This window comes from Poecilia reticulata, chromosome 6 (genome assembly GCF_904066995.2).
Source record: "Poecilia reticulata chromosome 6, P_reticulata-male-v2, whole genome shotgun sequence".
NCBI lineage: Eukaryota > Metazoa > Chordata > Actinopteri > Cyprinodontiformes > Poeciliidae > Poecilia > Poecilia reticulata.
In genome coordinates, this window is record NC_088835.1 from 38723 (window position 1) to 58932 (window position 20210).

Consider the following 20210-nt stretch of genomic DNA (forward strand, 5'->3'; position numbering starts at 1 on the left):
TTGTACTGCAGTAAACTTGAGCGAGATTTAACCGTTTGGTTCCGAGCCCTTGTACAGACAGACTGTTAATCCTCCTGTGACAAGTTTACTCCCAAGTTTGATTTCCAGGCTTCCAGTTTCAATGTTGAGTCCTCTGTGGAATTCAAAACCATAAAGTTGTAGAATTCTGAAATTGCACCTTTACTTGTGCTATCTTTGCAAGCAATTTCTTCTAGTTGGGACTTTGGTGGCTTGGTTAGTTCTTTGTTTTTTGTTCTAATGTAGCTTCTGAGCTGAAGGTATTTAAAGAAGTACTTTCTATTTATATTAAATTTCTGCCTGAATTCTTCAAAAGAAATCATGTAAGCTGAATTTGCTTGATACAAATCTTGAATTTTATCTATTCTCTTTGTGGCCCATTGTTTAAATACAGAATCTGCTCTTCCAGGAATAAAATCTTGGTTTTCCCATATTGGAGTAAACTGTGATAATATAACTGGTTCTTTTGTGAATTTTTTTATGTCATACCATATTTTGATCATGTTTTTAACTATAGGATTAACCGTTTTTCCCAACAATCTTGGAACTGAATCAGAAAAGTATATAGAGGTAAGGGTGGCCTTACTGACTCAGATTCCATTTCTGTCCATTGAGGGGTGTCCCTAGCATTAAAGTAATATCTAATAGTCCTAAGTTGGGCTGCCCAGTAATACCACTTAATGTTCGGACACCCTAGACCCCCCTCATTGTGAGGTAAGTGTAAGAGTGACATTCTAATCCTGGGCCGTTTATTTTGCCATAAAAACCCAACAATTAACTTCCGGAAATTATCAAACCAGTTTGCAGGAGGCGTCAGAGGGACATTCTGAAAAATATACAATACTTTTGGGAGTATATTCATTTTGTAGCTGTTGATCCTGCCAATCAGTGATAAGGGAAGGGGCATCCATCTATTGATATTTTCAGTTATTTCTTTTGTTAAACGTTCATGGTTCTTCTTGATAATCATATCTAGATTTGAAAATAAGTGAGTTCTCCAACAACCTAAAATTCTGAACTTATTTCTGGGGATATTTCTTTATCATTCAATAGTAATAATGAAGATTTAGTTTTATTTATATTATACCCTGAAATATGACCATATTCCTCCATTAAATTAAGCAAACTTGGAATAGATTCTTTTAAGTTTGAAATGAACAGAATTATGTCATCTGCATATTATGAAAGTTTGTGTTCTACTTGTCTGATTGTAATTCCTGCTATAGATTTATGGGACATTACAGCTATAGCAAGAGGCTCCAATGCTAAAGTAAATAATAAAGGGGATAAAGGACATCCTTGACGACATTCTCGTTTGATAACAATTGGTTTAGACACATTTTTATTTGTTAATATTTATGCAGTAGGATATATATATATATATATATATATATATATATATATATATATATATATATATATATATATATACAGTGGTGTGAAAAAGTGTTTGCCCCCTTCCTCATTCCCTGTTTTTTTGCATGTTTGTCACACTTAAGTGTTTCGGAACATCAAACCAATTTAAACAATAGTCAAGAACAACACAAATAAACACAAAATGCAATTTGTAATTGAAGGTGTTTATTATTAAAGGAGAAAAAAATCCAAACCCTCATGGCCCTGTGTGAAAAAGTGATTGCCCCCCTGTTAAAATATACTATAACTGTGGTTTTTAACACCCGAGTTCAATTTCTCTAGCCACACCCAGGCCTGATTATTGCCACACCTATTTTCAATCAAGACATCACTTAAATAGGAGCTGCCTGACACAGTGAAGTCCACTAAAAGATCCTTAAAAGCTACACATCATGCCGAGATCCAAAGAAATTCAGGAACAATTGAGAAAGAAAGTAATTAAGATCTATCAGTCTGGAAAGGGTTATAAAGCCATTTCCAAAGCTTTGGAAATCCAGCGAACCACAGTGAGAGCCATTATCCACAAATGGCGAAGACATGGAACAGTGGTGAACCTTCCCAGGAGTGGCCGGCCGCCCAAAATTACCCCAAGAGCGCAGCGACGACTCATCCAAGAGGTCACAAAAGACGCCACAACAACATCCAAAGAACTGCAGGCCTCACTTGCCTCAGTTAAGGTCAGCGTTCATGCCTCCACCATCAGAAAAAGACTGGGCAAAAATGGCCTGCATGGCAGAGTTCCAAGAAGAAAACCACTGCTGAGCAAAAAGAACATTAAAGCTCGTCTCAATTTTTCCAAAACACACCTTGATGATCCCCAAGACTTTTGGGAAAACATTCTGTGGACCGATGAGACAAAAGTGGAACTCTTTGGAAGGTATGTGTTCCATTACATCTGGCGTAAAAGGAACACTGCATTTCAGAAAAAGAACATTATACCAACAGTAAAATATGGTGGTGGTAGTGTGATGGTCTGGGGCTGTTTTACTGCGTCAGGACCTGGAAGACTTGCTGTGATAAATGGAACTATGAATTCTGCTGTCTACCAAAAGATCCTGAAGGAGAATGTCCGACCATCTGTTCGTGAACTCAAGCTGAAACGAACTTGGGTTCTGCAGCAGGACAATGATCCTAAACACACCAGCAAGTCCACCACTAAATGGCTGAAGAAAAACAAAATGAAGACTTTGGAGTGGCCTAGCCAAAGTCCTGACCTGAATCCTATTGAGATGTTGTGGTATGACCTTAAAAAGGCCGTTCATGCTCGAAAACCCTCTAATGTAACTGAATTAGAACAATTCTGCAAAGACGAGTGGGCCAAAATTCCTCCAGAACGCTGTAAAAAACTCATTGCAAGTTATCGCAAACGCTTGGTTGCAGTTGTTGCTGCCAAGGGTGGCCCAACCAGTTATTAGGTTTAGGGGGCAATCACTTTTTCACACAGGGCTATGATGGTTTGGATTTTTTTTCTCCTTTAATAATAAACACCTTCATTTACAAATTGCATTTTGTGTTTACTTGTGTTGTCCTTGACTGTTGTTTAAATTGGTTTGATGTTCCGAAACACTTAAGTGTGACAAACATGCAAAAAAACAGGAAATAAGGAAGGGGGCAAACACTTTTTCACACCACTGTATATATATATACACATACATTTATAAAATATATAAATTTTTTAAAATTATTTCCATAACCAAAACTATTTAAAATGTTGAATAGATAGGCCCATTCGACTTGGTCGAATGCCTTCTTGGCATCTAGAGAAAGAAGTGCAGTTTCTGATTTAACACCTGTGCCATGAATAATGTTTAGAAGTTTCCTCACATTATGTAGACCCTGCCGTCCCAAAACAGGGTCTACATAATGAAGGAATGATACACATTCCTTCAATGTGTATCATTGAAGGAAGTGAATCTTGTAAGCGCATTGCTAATATTTTACAGAGTATTTTAGGTCAGCGTTAAGCAAACTTATTGGCCTCATGTTCTCACATTTATTGCTGAGTTTCCCTGGTTTGGGTAGCACAAAGATTAAAGCACTTGTCACAGATTTTGGTAGGCTACAATTGCAATATGCCTCCTGAAACATCTCTAAGATGTTTCAGATGTTAAGATGTTTTTTAAAATTTTTTATAAAAGTCTATAGGGAACCCATCAGGCCCAGCTTTATTCCCTGCCCTCATGCAGTCAATAGCCTTACCCAGTTCTTCTTCTGTAATTTCAGCTTCCAGTTGCTCTCTATAGGCTTCATCTATCGAGGGAATAATTAACTTATTTAGAAATAGGTCATGTTCCTGTATATCGGAAGTGTCTTGAGACACCTTACATAGCCTTTCATAGTGTTTTCTAAACTCTTCATTTATTTTGATTAGGTCTACTGAAGTTTCCCCTTTACTATTAATAATAGAGGTTATGTTTTTTGCACTTCCAATTGTTTTGTTTGCCATGCCAAGAGTTTCCCCTGTTTTTCTCCTTGTTCATAGAATGATTGATTTAATCTTAATAAACTGGAGGCCGCTCTGTCTGCAGATTCTTTTTCATATTGTGCCTTTAATAACAGCAATTCCATCTGTGTTGCCATTTCTTAAAACCTGTAATTCTAATGATATAATCTTAGATTCTAATTGTTGTCTGCTCTTGCGTTGCTCTTTAGATTTTGACGCAGTGTAACCAATTATATAACCCCTTAAACATGCCTTAAAAGCATCCCATTTTATACAGGATGAAGTTTGTGTGGTGTTGATACTGAAATATTTGTCTATCCTTTCTCCAACATAATTAAGAAATTTCTCATCTTTCAGCTATTTCTGATGTAAACACCATCTAGGAGGGTCTCTCATCAGGCTGTTAGAATATATTAAATTACAGAGAGCATGATCTTATAGAAGTATGCTATCATAGCAACAATCAGTTATATTTGAGAGTAATTCTAATGAAATCAAAAAATAGTATATGCGAGTATGTTCTAAATGTTCTTGAATGGCATGAGTACCGTATTTTCCGCGCTATAAGGCGCACCGGATTATAAGGCGCACCTTCAATGAATGGCCTATTTTGAAACTTTTTTCATATATAAGGCGCACAGAATAGACGCTACAGTTAGGGTTGCCACCCGTCCCGTAATGAACCTATATGGGACGCGATTTGTTCCGTACTCTACATATGTGGATGTGTAATAATAAAGAAGTGGTCCCCAAGTACTTTATATAGTAGGCTGCCCCAGTCATTGTTTCACTAACGGTGTTGGTGTTGCGATATTGTGCCCAACTGCTTTCTGGATAACACAGACCAACCGACACGCTGCTGCCGCAGTCTCCGTCTCTCTTCCCCCGTCCCCCAGGCTTTAAATGTATAGGGGCTGGTCCCTTGGTAACCCTAGTCGAAGCACCCCGGATGAATATCTAAAGGCCACTTTGTTGACATAAAGAATGTCAACAAAACAGTCCGAATCGGGTCAGCGAGAAGAGCCTTCCGTGACTGGGCGGGGCGTGGCCGGACGATGGTCATCCTTCTCCATTTGCGCACAGCATGTTCGTGGAGAATGTGGTGCTAAATGACCTGCAGACGACCTGATTATCAGGTCGGTAGGTAGATAGGTCAGTCAAACTTTATTAACAAACCAGCGTTCTGACAACTATCCCAGCATGCACCGCGCGCTTCTTCTTCTACGGGCAAAAATGAAGTCGGCGGCTGCTTACCATAGTTGCTAGACCTGTTGTGGCTCAATATTGGTTCATATATAAGGCGCACCGGATTATAAGGCGCACTGTCGGCTTTTGAGGAAATTGAAGGTTTTCAGGTGCGCCTTATAGTGCGGAAAATACGGTAATTGTTTCAGTAGGTTTTAAATGTCTCCAGATATCTAGCAGATTTAATTCTTTCATAAAATTACAAATTGTTTCCCTACTCCTGGTGTGTGTTTGGTCAGCTTCTGAAGCCCTGTCCAGAGAGGGGTCCAGAACATAATGAAATATTTCCGTTTTATGTATTGAGTCTGGAGGAGCTTTTATTTTGAAAATCCTTTAACCGGATTCTCTCGGTTACTTGTGCGCCAACACTGAGCCCACAAGCAGCAAAATGAGTAAAAAACAGATCAGATGTCTTTGGAAAGTTTCTTTACAAAGGGGGAAAGGCCCAGAGAAGAGACAGGAGAATGGATTTATCCCGGACCGGTAGGTGAGTCCCACATTACAAGCCCGCTCTGCTTAACATGCGGCTCGCGGCTCGCTAATGAGGCAATGAATCCTTCAAACTGCTTCGCCACGTAGAGACTAAGTGTGGATATAAGCAACACTTCAGGTGTCATTGTCTCCCATCACTCCCAGATGGGACCGTCTCGTTGCAGAGAAACAAACTCAGGGCTCCCGAAAAATGTTCACGAAAGTAAAATGTTAGTTTTTGTGGCGCATCTGTATCTTATTTTGAAGGGATATGTAAACGTTACCATAGCGACCAGCGTCAGAGAGCGTTTGGGCAGTGGTCGAGAGGAGATGAGTAGAGCTTGTGAGTCTTAAGTCTGGTTTAGACGGCAAGATTTAAGAATTGTCAGCCGATTCTCCAAACCTCTTTGACCACAGAGGTGATAAAAGTACAACAGGTTTGATCGGTTCGTGTTTAGTCACACGGCAGGAGCAACACACCACACGAACCGATTCTACTCACGAACATCCCGATTCCAGAGGATAATCCAGTAAAACCCCCAACATAGCATACGGGAATTTAGAATGACCAAACACGGATGACGATGTAGAAGCAATAGTGATAGTTTGTGGATTCATTTTAAGAGATAAAAGACGTAACAAAAAGAAAGGGCATTGGATAAAAGACGGGAGCAGCCGCTCTATTTGTTGCACTATGATTTGGAGGTGACTGTATTTTCATAGTTAACATTTTTAACTGAATAAACATAATAATATATAATAATGACCTTTACATAATATAATAATAAACATTTCCACATATCATCTCCGATATCCACCGGACTCTCAGTTGCGTGATATGTCAGCTGTTTAGGATTCCACTCTGTACTTATGTCACTGCGCTTTCTGATTGGCTACCTGTCACATTCAACAGGTCATATTCTCGTTCCCAGTCAGGGAAAATCCCACCTGCTGCGATAAAAGGGCCAACGCAAATTCGGTATATTCAGGCTTTACCGGGAACACCAACACAAAACATGCAGAAGCCTTATCTGACGGCTGCCAAATTTCTAAGTCTTGACCGGTCCGCGGTAATAAAAAGGTTGGGGACCACTGTTATAGAGGATATCCATTTTTGCTTTGCTTGCTTTGAATATTATATATTTTTGTTTATAGTAAAGGAACCGCATAACCGCTCTTAACTTTGTTAACTAGCAACATTTGCTCGTCTTTCATTGTGGACAAACGTTCCTCTGCATGCGTCAAACGCTTCACACACTCACCCACTTCTTTCCTCACTGCTTCTATGGCTGTCATAACACCATCAAACCTTCCAGAAAACTCAGACTTTAAGCTCTTTATTGCTCCAAGTATATCTGCTTTGTCACCAAGTGAGTTATTCATTTCGCCGCTGTTAGCTGCTAGTTCTTCATCTACTCCCTTGCTGCTGCTTGGCTCTTTGCTAACTTTCTTGCTAGCTTCGTTTGTGCTAGGCTCCACGTTTTGTGGTCCGTAGTCCGTCAACTTGGATTGCATAGTTATTCTTGATTTATCTTAGCTCGGTCTTCCAGGGCCTGGCATAGTTTCACACTAATCAAACAGTTACCGTTGTTGTAGTGTTCAGCAATTTTTAAAAGGGAATTTTCAGGATTCTTGTCAGGAGCAGTGTCGAACATGACCTTCTACCTTGCGGTCATACCCGGTAGTCCTACCATACATCTTTACTAGTTTTAATGCAGATTTCCTCTGGGATTAATGATGTATATTCATTCATTCGTTGTCATGTCTGTTTGTAGTCAGTATACACAAACAACAATTAATTTGATTAATTGTTGTTTGTACTTCAATTCAAGTTGATGATGGAAATTCAATGGAAATATTCTGACTTGACAGTTTTTGCATGTATCAGTAAGCATATCGCATTTGGTAGATGAGATTTTATGGATTTTTGTTTTTGTTTCTTACTCATTGTTGAAGAGTCGTACCTGCAAAATCAGCAGCGTATCAAATACTTGTCTTCCCATTCTGTGACTCTTTAAATAAACTTAGGTAATAGCAGCAACTACAACATCAATTTCACTTTTTGAGATGTAAAAGTATGACTTATCTGAACTAAATGACACAAAAAAACACACCTGCAGAATCCAAAGCTCTTCAGATAGCTGCAAAAAGGTCGATCTGTCTTCTGGTCTTCGCGGGCCACGTGTACCCCCTCAGCAAAGGAGAACAGCACAGGAGGAAGTGGTGCGTCAGTTCGTTCCAGATAACGGAGAACTCCCACAACATGGCGAGCATTTCTTTCTGAGATCAGCAGCACTGATCTGCTAATTGGAGAACAACCGTCTGTTTGATCCTGAGGGAAAACCACAAACCAGAAAAAACATCAACAGATGCACATTTTAGAAACAAGTTCAGATAGCTATTTTATTTATGTTTTGTGATAAAAGCTACTTTCTGATAAATGTATAAATGTTAAGGTGGGCGTGAGCCAGTAAATATGATGCTGAGAGGACTACAAGCTAGGTTTCTTGCGAATAGAATAAACATCATTTTGGGACATATAGCAACAGATGAGACGTCGACCGGAACATCAGCCAATAAGTGCATGCGTGCATTAGCGCATTCAGCCGCTCCCTCCCTGGCAGACAGTGGCTAGTAATTTTGTAAGACTCTGCGCCAACATGGTACGTTTTCAACAGTGATGAATTTCTAACCGTCTAATTTAGTTGCATCTGCGATTTGAAAGTCTGTCTCTGTCTCACTGTGAGCAGGACGGAACAGAGGTGTGTGTCTGTTTCCCCGTGACAACGGGTTCAGGGCCTGAAATTCACTGTTGGATTGCAGGTGTTGCGCATTTGGTAGTTGATTCCCTCAAATCTAGTTTATATATTGCAGAACATTTCTGCATATAATTACAGCGGTGTATGATAATGTGACGTTTGCGTGGGAGCTTTGAACTAGAACACTTCTAGAGCTCTTCTCTTTAGTATGAGCTCCCTCTGCTGTCCAACTGTATCCCTTGCTATCAAAAAACAGCTGTTGGATTCTTTTAACTGTGAGCTAACCAAAACATGAAGCTCGTTAAAACATAAAATTATCAACTGGAAGAAGATTTGAGGAACTACAGAAAAAAAACAGCACTGGTGGTGGCAATGATGCCAGTAATGTTGGTAACGACTCAAATCCTTGTTTCCTCCACCAGGTGGTGGTTACCAAGCTGCCCAAAGAGAAAAGTGTCAAGCTAACTGGCTCAGAATATATCTGTGGCTTAAACAGCAGAAGTGAAATCAGCAGCTCCATTAACTAGCCGATGCTACAAAATATCACCGTTACTATGAGGCTCAGATTTTTCTCATTTAGCAGCGGTGAACAGAAAATGTAAGAAATGATAAATGACCTGTTTTGTATTGTATATCATCAAGTCTGAGGACTCCAACTCTAGATTCAATCATTCACCCGTTCATGCACAGATTCACCAACATACAAAGTTTAAACTCTAGAAGATACGCAGATACAGTGTGAAGACAAAGTTATGGAGGACGGAGCCTGCCAAAATTGTCAGTAACTACAGAAAAAAATTTATGGCTTGATAAGGTAATTAATGTGGCAAATATTGCATTAAAAATAAAAACTTTCCAAGCTCCTTTGATAATGCAATGTGACAAAAGTAATATTTGTTTATAATTTTTAACATTATTGATGTAACGCTATCACTATTCTTTCATTGTTTCCCCATTTGTTTTTCTTTTTCATATTTATTGCATTTATTTAATGGAATATTTTTATTTACTATGACATTTCTTCATTTTTCTGTATTATGTATATATTTACCGTCACTTTTTTAAAAATTATATATTGACTTATTTTGCTCCTTTTATATTTCCTTTTTAAATTTTCTTCCTTCCCTTTTTAAATTGATATGTGTATAACATTTGTTATGGTGCCATTTTATTCATGTAAATGGAAGAATAAAAAGCAACTTTGTCTTAAAGAATCATTCCCAAAATAATTGGCAGCACGTACTGGAGATTGGTTTGACTGATGTCAAAATAGTTGTGTTGGCATCTGCCTCAAAAATCTATGTTGGTCAATCTCTAAGACAGATCAATATTATCCTTTTCCCCCAATTGATGTCTGTGTCCCCCCTGACCCCATCTGTGGCTCCTCACCAAGTGATGAATTTACATGAATAAGACCATGTATATTTACAGGGAAAAAAAAGAAAAAGATTATGTGCTGGTAATTGGTTAACTTACTTGTTTAGGTCGATTTTGAAAGTTTTCAGCCATGCAAAAGAGTCTGTAGCCAAACACTTTAGGAGAAGGCGGAAATCCATAGTGGACAACACAAGCTGCATCTCTGATGCCAAGGCTCCTCAAGCACTCACTGGTGCTCACTGAAGGATGAAGGAAAAACAAATGCAAAAGAAACAGCAGCAATATTGCAATTCTGTAAAATTTTAGGTGAATTACTGAAAATACTTTTACAATCATCTATGAGCAGAGTAGTGCTGGGTAATGTAATGAACCTCGCAGTTAAATTTAAATTCTTCTCGACTCGATTTTGATTCAATATTGTCTTAAATACTTTGATATTTAATTGCCTTGATTTTATTTAAGAAGGACAGTGCATTTCTAAACAATAATTGCAATGCATGTTTGATTATACCCACTCCTTAATATTAGCAACAATTGTTATAATAAATTTACCCAGTATAACATGAGTGCCAGGGCCAATGTTTTTCCTCCACTGCTGGATGACAAAGTCAAGATGGTCCAGTAATCCCTTGTGGATCTTGAGACAGAATGCTGATTTGTTGCTGACAGCCTGCAATATAGAAGCATGTGACTCTATCCAGTCTATCCATCCTTTATACACACTCATCTATGCACGGACAATGGTAGCATCCACTCTTCCTGTTTAATACACGCTCAAACAAATTCTGTTAACAGACATCTTATTGGCACAACTTCTGAACCATATCCCTTATCTCCAGCAGTAATTAAGCAAGAAGTGAAATATATTGGATAGGTCGCTAACAAAACTTTGTACTCTTGAGTGCCTGAGTAAATGTAAGTGTGGGGATCATGTGTCGCCAGTAAAAATGATCTACACAGCAATTAAAAAAAAGGCTGACACCACAAAATAAAGAGCAGACGTGTGAATATTTTAAACTGCATATGTGGTGTTAAAGAAACTCCCCCAAGAAACGTGTCAAACATTTCTTAAGAAGCGAGTGCTAAAGAAATAGCATTCCCAGCTAAAACTGAAACTGTATTTTCAATTTTTCCAAGGAGTGCCGCAGGATTTTAGACTTTTGTAGATGTCCAAGGCCCGGTCCCAATGCTTGCATTACACCCTACACCCCTTTATGAAGGGACTCATCAAAGTGAACATAAGGGTTTGAGTGCACAGGTTACAATTGTGCAAAAATTTTATTGAATTGGGACAGTATGCCTCTGCATTGTACCTTGGTACAACTACATCACAGTGCCGTAGTCAGGTTTTGGCATGTTAAAACATGTGATCAACACTACATTTAACCACACTATACTTTTATATTCAATCTGATGTAAAATGCCATAAAAAATATAATATTCAACCTGTTTTGCTCAGTTAATCACTAACAGATGCATAGAAAAGCAGGAACTGAAATAAATAAAAAATAAATTAAAATAATTATTATAGCGCAACATAAAACATCAGGACAATGAGTTAAAACTTTTGTCACCTTAAACACATCTTCAACCTCCTCAGCAAAGTTTGCTACAATCAGTGTCTTTTGGCCAACTTCAGGACTGAAATCCAACACTCCCAGAAGTGCAGATATCTTGTTGCTCTCAATAGTCATCAGGATAACCTGTACAAACCAAAATGCAAAGTCAGAAAAATTTATATTTTAGTGCACATATTTAGACTGCATATTTCATTCCAAACAGTAGTTTTTCTTAAACTTGAAACAGAAGTATGGTTCCATGGGTTTAATGAATTTTTGTTGACCCTCAGCACTTTCCTATATTTTGGTTCCACAATAATTCTAGTCCTCAGGGACCACTGCCTGCATATTTGAGATGTGACAAGACAGGCGTGCAGCAGGAGGAAGTTCCTAAAACATGCAGGGCAGTGGACCATGAAGACAGACATTGAGAAACACTGGTACAGGTGGAAAATACCATATACGACTCGGGGTACGCAAACCATCTTCCATCTTTGATTCCTTCGGTTTAAGAATTAGGGAAAGAAAAGTTAGATTAAAATGATTGATTTTTCAAACATGATTATTTCTTCTACTGAACTAAGATGTTACTGACCCCCACAAAGCACTGCTAATTAAAGAAGCATACAAGAATTTTGAGGTGCTGTGGACATTAAATTATTGTGTCACTGTGATCTCAAGTTCTTCAATAGCAGAAAATCAGTCTTAGTACATGGTTTGCAAATTTATGGTAAGCATTTATAGGTTGCCTTAGCCCAAGTTAAACACCACACTGCTTATATTTGACTAACCTGCTGTATGTTACCATACAGTGCAGCCTCCTCAGGGACAGTTATAACGATGGAGGGATCGGGCATATGCTTAGAGATTAAATCCTCCATGGGACTGGTCCATCTTTTGGTCACAGCAACCAGTTGCCGAGGACAGGATGCTTTCTCTTCACTGGAAGTCACCTTCTGAAAATGTTGTAGGATGGTTCCCATCTGGGAAAAAAAGAGCATCAATACTTATGCCTACACAGAAACAAAAATTACAATACACAACCCCACTTCTTTAAGTACAATGCTTCTTTGTTATCCGTTTCTGTCACACATGATTGACAAAACAAATGGTTGCTTGAAAATGATGCAAACTGACAAATTAGTTTGGAAAATAATAAAGTTGATAGGTCTGTGCTTCACTGATGCACATGTGACTCCAACCACTAAACGACAAAGTGAGGGTGCCCACAACAGACTTGGAAAATGCCATTTACAATCAAACCTCTTTGGGTTAGGAGCTGAATTGCAATTGATTTAGCCTTGCAACGACCAAAGTGGCAGTCACCAGGTGGTGGCAAGTTCGCCCCAGAAAGTTGGATGTAGGATGAGAAAAAATAAAAAAATAAAAAAATGTAATACACTTTTTTTAATTGCATTTATTTTTCAATCATAAAATTTAGTCTGTTTTTCAATAAGTTAAAACAACTTCCTGCTTTGCCTCTTAAGCTAGCACAGCAAACGTAAAAAGTTTCTAACAGGAAAAAGACAGAATTAACCATCCAGGAGCCAGGCTGTGGAGGACTCAACTGCAAAAAACCCAAAGAAGTCATGGCTGACTAAAATCAGAAGGTATGAGACAACATTTATGCTAGATGAATGTAACAATTATTTAATAGTGAACAAAAGTGAGAAAAAACATACTAAAAGTCAATATTTCTTTATATATTTTGTAGTATTGTCTGTGGGTTTGCAAAGGAGGGTCAAGGCATGAAGAGTTTGGAATCCACTGACCCAGACAACAGCATGGCAGACAAACTCCTAAAAGTGTTAAGTTTGCTGCCATTTTTTAAAGTCCATTGTAATGGCTCCTACTTGATAACAAAAACAGTTACCTCATCAGGTGCAAAAGTGAAGAGCTGGTCAGCCTCATCTAATACTAGATGATACAGTCGCAGGAAAAGAAAGCAGTGACAAGACAGCAAACGGACAAGAGTGAATGGGGTGGTCACTAATAGCAGGCCTGTTGTAAAGAGAATAAAACATTTAACTTAGATCTAACGAAAGTAAGATATAGTCAGAAACTGAATGGATAGACAAAGCCTTGTTTCTGTTTTGCTCACAGTTTTTGGGGAATTTTACAGCTTTGGCTTCATCCTTGCCAATGCCCACCAAGACAATAATTGGGTGAAGGGTTTGAGAAACCTTGCTTTCCTCCAGCAGGTTGTATATCATCTGAGCCTTCTCCCAGCCTGGACACAGCAGCACTGCTATGGGCTGTATGCAAACACAATATTATAAAACAGGCACAAATACATGTGGCTTTGTGTTTTACTAAATATTTACTCACCCCTGAACTGGAGAGGTGGGATAAGAGGAGGGAGTTCAAAAGAATGTGGGTGAGCAGGGGGATAAGGTAGCCAAGTGGCTGGTCAGCATTCTGGGAGATAACGAAAGTGTTGCAGCCACGAGCCACAGCTGGCCAACTGTAGCGGTCAGCTGGAGAAAGAGTATGATAGTTTTTCCGAAGCAACACCTGCAAGACAAACCAGTTATATGGAATTTAGGCAATTTAGAGGAAACAGATCTTAATGGTGGCAACGGTTGGAGGAGTTCATCCCGCAATCAGTGGGTTACTGGCTTAATTGCTTCTTCCCCAGCCTCTGTATCCTTGGGACAGACACTTCACCCACCTTGCCTGCCAGAGTATGGCAGCCTTGAAACCTGTCAGACTACTTACCTGATCTAGTAAACTGACTTCTTTATTTGAAGCACAATTGTAACTTGATGAAAAAGTGTTCAGAGTGATTTGATGAGCTGAAATTTAAATCTAGGTATAACTTAGGAAAAAAAACAATTGAATGAAATTATCTTATGAAATAAAAGAAAATCTAAATTCTAAGTGCAAATGCTAACATTGCTCAACAGCTCAAGAACATCTCAAACTGAACATTTCACTTAGTGTTTGTCAAGAGGATGGCAGGGGGCTGTAGTGAAATTTTTTACAAAAGGGGGGCGCTGGGATTCCTTTGGGGGACATTTGCTCGAAGGTAAACATTACACCTTAAATGCACAATACCAGTTTAGACTTTAAACAACTTGCAAAAATTGTATTGTGTAACATTAAAACATGCCTGGCTGCAACTGTATCGATGGTAGCTCTCCTTCTCTTCAGTTATAGTAGCTTCTTGGTACAGCTCCGTTCTCCTGCTACTGTAGCTTCACCGCATCAGTTCAGCATTACATCGGCTGATGACGCTGCTGTGAGATTCACTTGTCTGGTGTCTGATTTTCAAATATTTTATGTTTTATTGAGGATTTTTGTACATACAGTATGTTTTGCCAGTGCTGTGATCATGTCAAAGCAGCAACTTATATTAAAAAGTGTTTTATTGTTCATCTGAATACTGCCCGCTTCCATGGAAGGACAACAAAATATCGCTCTTATAAACGTGATTACTAAAATCACGATACCCTCACTGTGTATCCCTCTGAGAAATTAACCCATTTAAATAATAAAAAAATCCTTCCATGGGTGATACCACGATAGACAGCGTTCATTTTATATAGTTAACAACACCCTTACCCTTACCCTTACCCGATAGTACCAGAGCAGTTTTGAATGTCAGTCATCAGAATACCAGGATTTTTTCTGTTGTTTTAAAAAGCTTACGTCAAACTGCTTTGTTCCATCGATACGCTTCCCGACTGCTCCACTTCGTATGGGGGGAAAAAAAAAGAAAAGAAAAACGACACGCAAGTTGAAAAACTCAGAAACCGAGAATCCGACGGTGAACAGTGAAAAATCAATGTGAGTGTCGAATCAACACATGATGTGAAACACAGATGATTAGGCGGCGCAGCAGGTGATTAGCATGATGAGTGAAAATTACTGGTGGTGAGCGTCAATAAATGATGAAAGAAACTAAAGAGGACCTAACAATAAACCAAAAGAGGATAATGTTAATCAAAGAAAACTAAATGGAAATGAATGAACAACAAAATAATAAACTAAGAAACTAAATTAAATACAGAGAAATAAGCTGGTATGGCATGACCTTACGATCAATAATTAATATAGAGGACTACATGGCAAGAATAAACAAAATCACAGAGCTGCTCCACCAGAAACTCACAGAAACACTGCAGAGAAGAAGAGTTATGGTTAATGCAGTTGCAGTTATATCCATGTTTTAATGTTGCAGAGCACAGTCGTTTTGCAAATAAATCAAAGTTTAAACTGGCATTGCTGTACATCTTTTATCTGGTCATTTTGTGACCAGATAAAAGGCCTACCGATTTGAAGTTGAATGTCCATTACATTTTTTGTAGACGCCTGTAAAAATAATTTCTATTCCCATGGCTTTTTTGTTCTCTGGAAAATTACTTTTGATGATAAATACAAAAACAAGCATAAAAATCAAAACATCAACAATAGTCATAATAATATTAATAAAATAATATTCAGTGCAAAGTAACCTACAATTTCTTTGGTGGGGGGCGGTGAGGGACCTGGATAATGGATAGGGGGGCGCTGGCCCAAAAAACGTTGAGAAACACTGGTTTAAACCATTTTTCTTAAGAATAAGTATTTCAGACTTGAACTTGGTGAAGAACTTTCCATATTTATATTGATGATCATTTCTCTCTAATGATCTATTTACTGCTTCCTGCAACATGTGGGGAGAACATTCATACAGATCTTTATTCAAAATACAGTGAACCCTCGCTATAACGCGGTTCACCTTTCACGGCCTCGAGGATTTTTTTTGTGCGGTTTTTCTCCATAGAGCATTGTGATCTGCATTCTGATTGGCTAAACAGTCTCCACGTCTCTTCTCTACCTGCGTGCCAATAATGTTACGGTATTTAAATATACGTAATACAGCTTGGCAAATTTTGGCAAATATTTTTGCCCAGAAGAAAAAAGAACGACAACAACTACCAATAACTATGTTCTTCTCTTCTCTCGAAAAAACACACCTGCACCACAGGCTTCAGAAGAAAAAGACACTACAGAGCAGAGTCAGGCCTCAGCGTCAGAGTCCAGAAGCACAGTGAAATATGAGAGTCACAATTTCTCCTACTGTACTTCGTACTGATGATAAAAAATTATTATTTTACTGTAGTTATTTGTAAGAAAGCGTTCTATTTGTTAAAAAAAATGCTTTGGCCTGAAAACAGGTTTTGTTCTTTGGTTTCAATGTAGAGTATTTAATTATGCTGTATAATAATTGTAAAAAATAAAGGTAACTACTTCACGGATTTCACCACTTGTTCTTTTCGGAACGCAGCCCCCGCAAAAAACGACGCTTCACTGTGTTTGAGTGGTTCATTTACATCCAATTTGTGATAGCAGAAAGAGAACAAAACGAGGAACCAGCATCTGACCAGCTGATTTTGATTTTGGCCAATAAATTTTTTTTTTCTGTGCTGCATAGAGCAAAAAAGTTCAGGATTGGATTGGAAGAGACAAAAAATGTGGATCTGTGCATCCCTACACCTTACACATGAGAACCACTTGCATTTTTCCAGAACAGTAAAACCTAGATAGGAAAAAAATACTGTCAATTCCTGGGGCACTACTGAAGTAAAACATGTCAAGCAGGTTAAAAACCATCAATACTTCCATCTCTGAACACATACATTTTCTATATTAAAGTTTTTTGGTATTGATCTTTAATGCAAAACACCCCAAGAACTTAAATCATTGTTTACCTGACGGAGAGAATCTGTGATGGGAGCATCTTCTAATGTGTTGCATGGTTCCATGGAAAGGGCTGAATGTACTAGAATCCCCTTCATCCAAGGATCACTGAGTGAAACCTAACAAAGATGAATGTGAAGAAACAGACAGACTAGTCAGGAAAGAGGGAAAGATAAATGCAGCAATGTTCATGAGCAGCCTCACAACTTCCTCCTAGTTTGCGTGTAGAGGAGAAATTTGTGCTAAAGTTTAGATCGGGCCTAAAAAGCCCAACCTGACCCGGACCGAGACCCGGTCCAACCAAACTGATTAACTTTAATTAGAGGCTTGAGCCTGAAGTAAACCCAACATATTATTTTAACTAAGATTTTACTGCTTTTGTTTTCAAAGCACTATTTGAATAAGCATCTTTGGTATAATATCTTCCAGCTCTTTTTTGTCTTTTATTCTATTGCAGGATAAGTAGGATGATTGATTGAAAGAATTTTATCTCCGCAGCTCAGGCAGAGCTGGGCGGAGCCGCGTGTAGTTATGCAGCGCACTGTGCTCGTTACAGTCCAATTAACTCATTACTTTCTTTGTTTAACAATGTAAACGGTCTACTCCACCATTTAAACAGTTTATTAACACAACATATCGTTCTCTTTAGTTTTCTATGTACTGTACTGTAGGATTGTTAACATGCCAATTCAGCCAAAGCTTGGAATGCGCTTCTTAACCACACACTCAAAAGTATCATGCCCATAGCTCTTCAACGTGCTGTAAGCTCCCGGTCAGCAAAATGCATTTAGTTCAGTGTTCAGTGGAAATGGCTAAAGAGTAATCGCTCTTTAGCCATTTCCCGAATCAAAAGCTACAATCGGAAGCCAACTTCAGCATCGATCCAGACAGTCAGGAACACCGCCACAGCTAGAGGACCGAATTGACGTTTCCTTCTGTGCAGGCCCGTTCTATTTAGGATCCTTCTCAGAGTAGCATGCTATTAATGGTTTTAACCACAGTGCAAAGCAGCATCCGTATCCGTGTACACCAAACATGAAGGGAAACCTGAGCAATTCCTGTTAGCCACTGTAATAGCTTAGCATAATACCGCCACTTCCTGAACGTAAAATTATCACGTTTATACAAGATACGTATCACGTTTTAACAAGATACGTATCACGTTTTAACAAGATACGTTCACGTTTTAACAAGATACGTATCACGTTATAACAAGATACGTATCACGTTTTAACAAGATACGTATCACGTTATATCGTCATAGCTCTCGAATTTTTTCCTCCCTGCATGATAGCAATGCGCTTCCGTCGGATACTGCAGGTGTGAAGGATAGAAAGATAATTTTTTTAATTGCCCTTACATAAGGGCCATTTAATTTAGGCATACATAAGCCAGTGGTCTCAAATTCCAGTCCTCATTGGCCAGCGTCCTGCAACTTTTTGAAGTCTCTCTGCTTCAGTAAACAGCTTGACTGCATGCTACTGAGGCAGTTTAGTCATTTCATTCATATGTTTATGACAAAAGATACATTTAAAAGTTGCAGGACTCTGGTCCTCAAGGACTACAGTTTGAAACCATTGGCATAAACAGTACAATAAAAAAAATCATAAAAAGCATAAAACACATTCTTACTGAGGCCTTCAATAAGTTATCACAATTTTTAAGTGGAAGCCTTTGCAAATAATTCTGTGTCAAATACTTAAAGTCAAGAAAACATACCACATCATCTCCAGCATCAGGATTGGCGTTGAAAGGCTCTGGGTTCAGCCACTCTAAAAGACTACAGCAGGGGGGAAATCAGAAATCATAATTCAAGTCACAGCTTTGCAAAGCACTGAAAGAAAGAGATAAAAGGATGAAACGTCAATATGATTTACAAATATTTTCACAAAGCATTTCTACAGGCAAGGAATACATTCCTGTATGCCCAGAGCCAACAGAGGTTTTATTCTGGGGATTCAATGAGTATTCACTTCAAAACACACATTTTCAATATTTTTAAAATGATGTTTGATCTTCTTTATGTTCAATAGTAATTAAAACTGGAGTATAAAAAAAATATGGACTCTAAATTAGACGAGATACACTGGATAAAACAAGAAAAAAACCTTGGTTTTTACTGGTGGGAGCACAATTGTATAAACTAACTCAGATGACTGTGTTCACAATACATTTTTGTAGTTGTTGATCTCCATTCCTGGCTCCTTTAATAGCAGTTTTTTTTTAGAGATGTGAATGTTTCTTCTCACTAGAAACCAAAAATAATTGCGGCTAAGCAACAGTCTATCAGAAGCAGATCCTGGGCCCACCGTGAGCAGACTCTGTCCTCTTCACTCCTCCTCATTCCACACTCCACTGACGTACTTAAATCACTACAATCGCAGATAAAATCAGTTAAAGGGAGCTTTCTACATATCGCATTGCAAACAATATGCAGTCACAATATTACTTAGACAAACTACATAAAAATTTTATTGTCAAATGTATGTTGACAATAAAGCACATTCACCTTGCTTCCGCATGCCCAGGACTTTCAACTAGAATACTTTGAGAAACATCTCCAGTTTTACTTTGCAGGCTGTTGAAAAACAAGTTCAAGTAAAATAAGTTGACAGAAATTACTCTTCAAAAGAGTAATCTCAGTTTTTAAAGTCCCAGTTTTGCTCTCAAGTGGAACAAAACTGGAACTGAAAAATTAAGCATAAAATCTGCTGCAAATGTGCTCTGTCACATTTGTGTGTTTAGATTTCTGACACCAAAAGTGCTGCCAGGGAAATCTGGCAGCATAAAGGTGGGATTGTGGTAGGGTGTGGGGTGGAGAAAACACTGATGGGTTCAATTTACTACTGAATTTGTGTAGTGATAATCGATGGGGCAAATAAAACACAGACTAAGATGCAAAGTAGCATGGGTGCATATGGACCTGCAGTACATAAGTGATTTCTTCAAGTTCAATCACTACTTTAGAACTAGTCATTGGCTGGCTCTGGTTGCGTGACTAAATCAAAGGTACAGTCTCGTGTGTTACTTTTTTACTAAAAAGAAACACACGAGACTGTTACCGGCCTTGCCTTAATTAAGGCAAGGACCAAACTTGCCTTAATTAAGGATAGATACAGAGATAGATAGATTGATAAATTAATTATTCACACAATATATAGTTTAACAAATAAATGTGACTGGCCATAGCAAAAGTGTGAAGTGAACGGGCGTTTTGAGTTATTTACAGATTGTCAA

The 20210-nt window shown here is 38.4% G+C and overlaps 1 protein-coding gene across 5 annotated transcripts in view; it reads right to left on the reverse strand.

Annotated features, from left to right (window-relative positions):
- The window catches only part of tdrd12 (tudor domain containing 12), a 57295-nt gene that overhangs the window by 18668 nt on the left and 18417 nt on the right, over nt 1-20210 (reverse strand). For 3 of the 5 annotated variants that reach the window (XM_081607543.1, XM_081607542.1, XM_081607545.1), the window contains exons 15-26: nt 19483-19551; nt 19283-19345; nt 18693-18753; nt 16985-17092; nt 13617-13802; nt 13390-13543; nt 13162-13289; nt 12080-12271; nt 11304-11432; nt 10282-10399; nt 9829-9968; nt 7708-7925 (exon numbers count right to left, since the gene is read on the reverse strand). In XM_081607543.1, the coding sequence (XP_081463669.1) occupies nt 7708-7925; nt 9829-9968; nt 10282-10399; nt 11304-11432; nt 12080-12271; nt 13162-13289; nt 13390-13543; nt 13617-13802; nt 16985-17092; nt 18693-18753; nt 19283-19345; nt 19483-19551 (1566 nt within the window). The remainder of the gene's footprint in view (nt 1-7707; nt 7926-9828; nt 9969-10281; nt 10400-11303; nt 11433-12079; nt 12272-13161; nt 13290-13389; nt 13544-13616; nt 13803-16984; nt 17093-18692; nt 18754-19282; nt 19346-19482; nt 19552-20210) is intronic. The other 2 variants (XM_081607544.1, XM_081607546.1) reach the window with 2 other exon arrangements.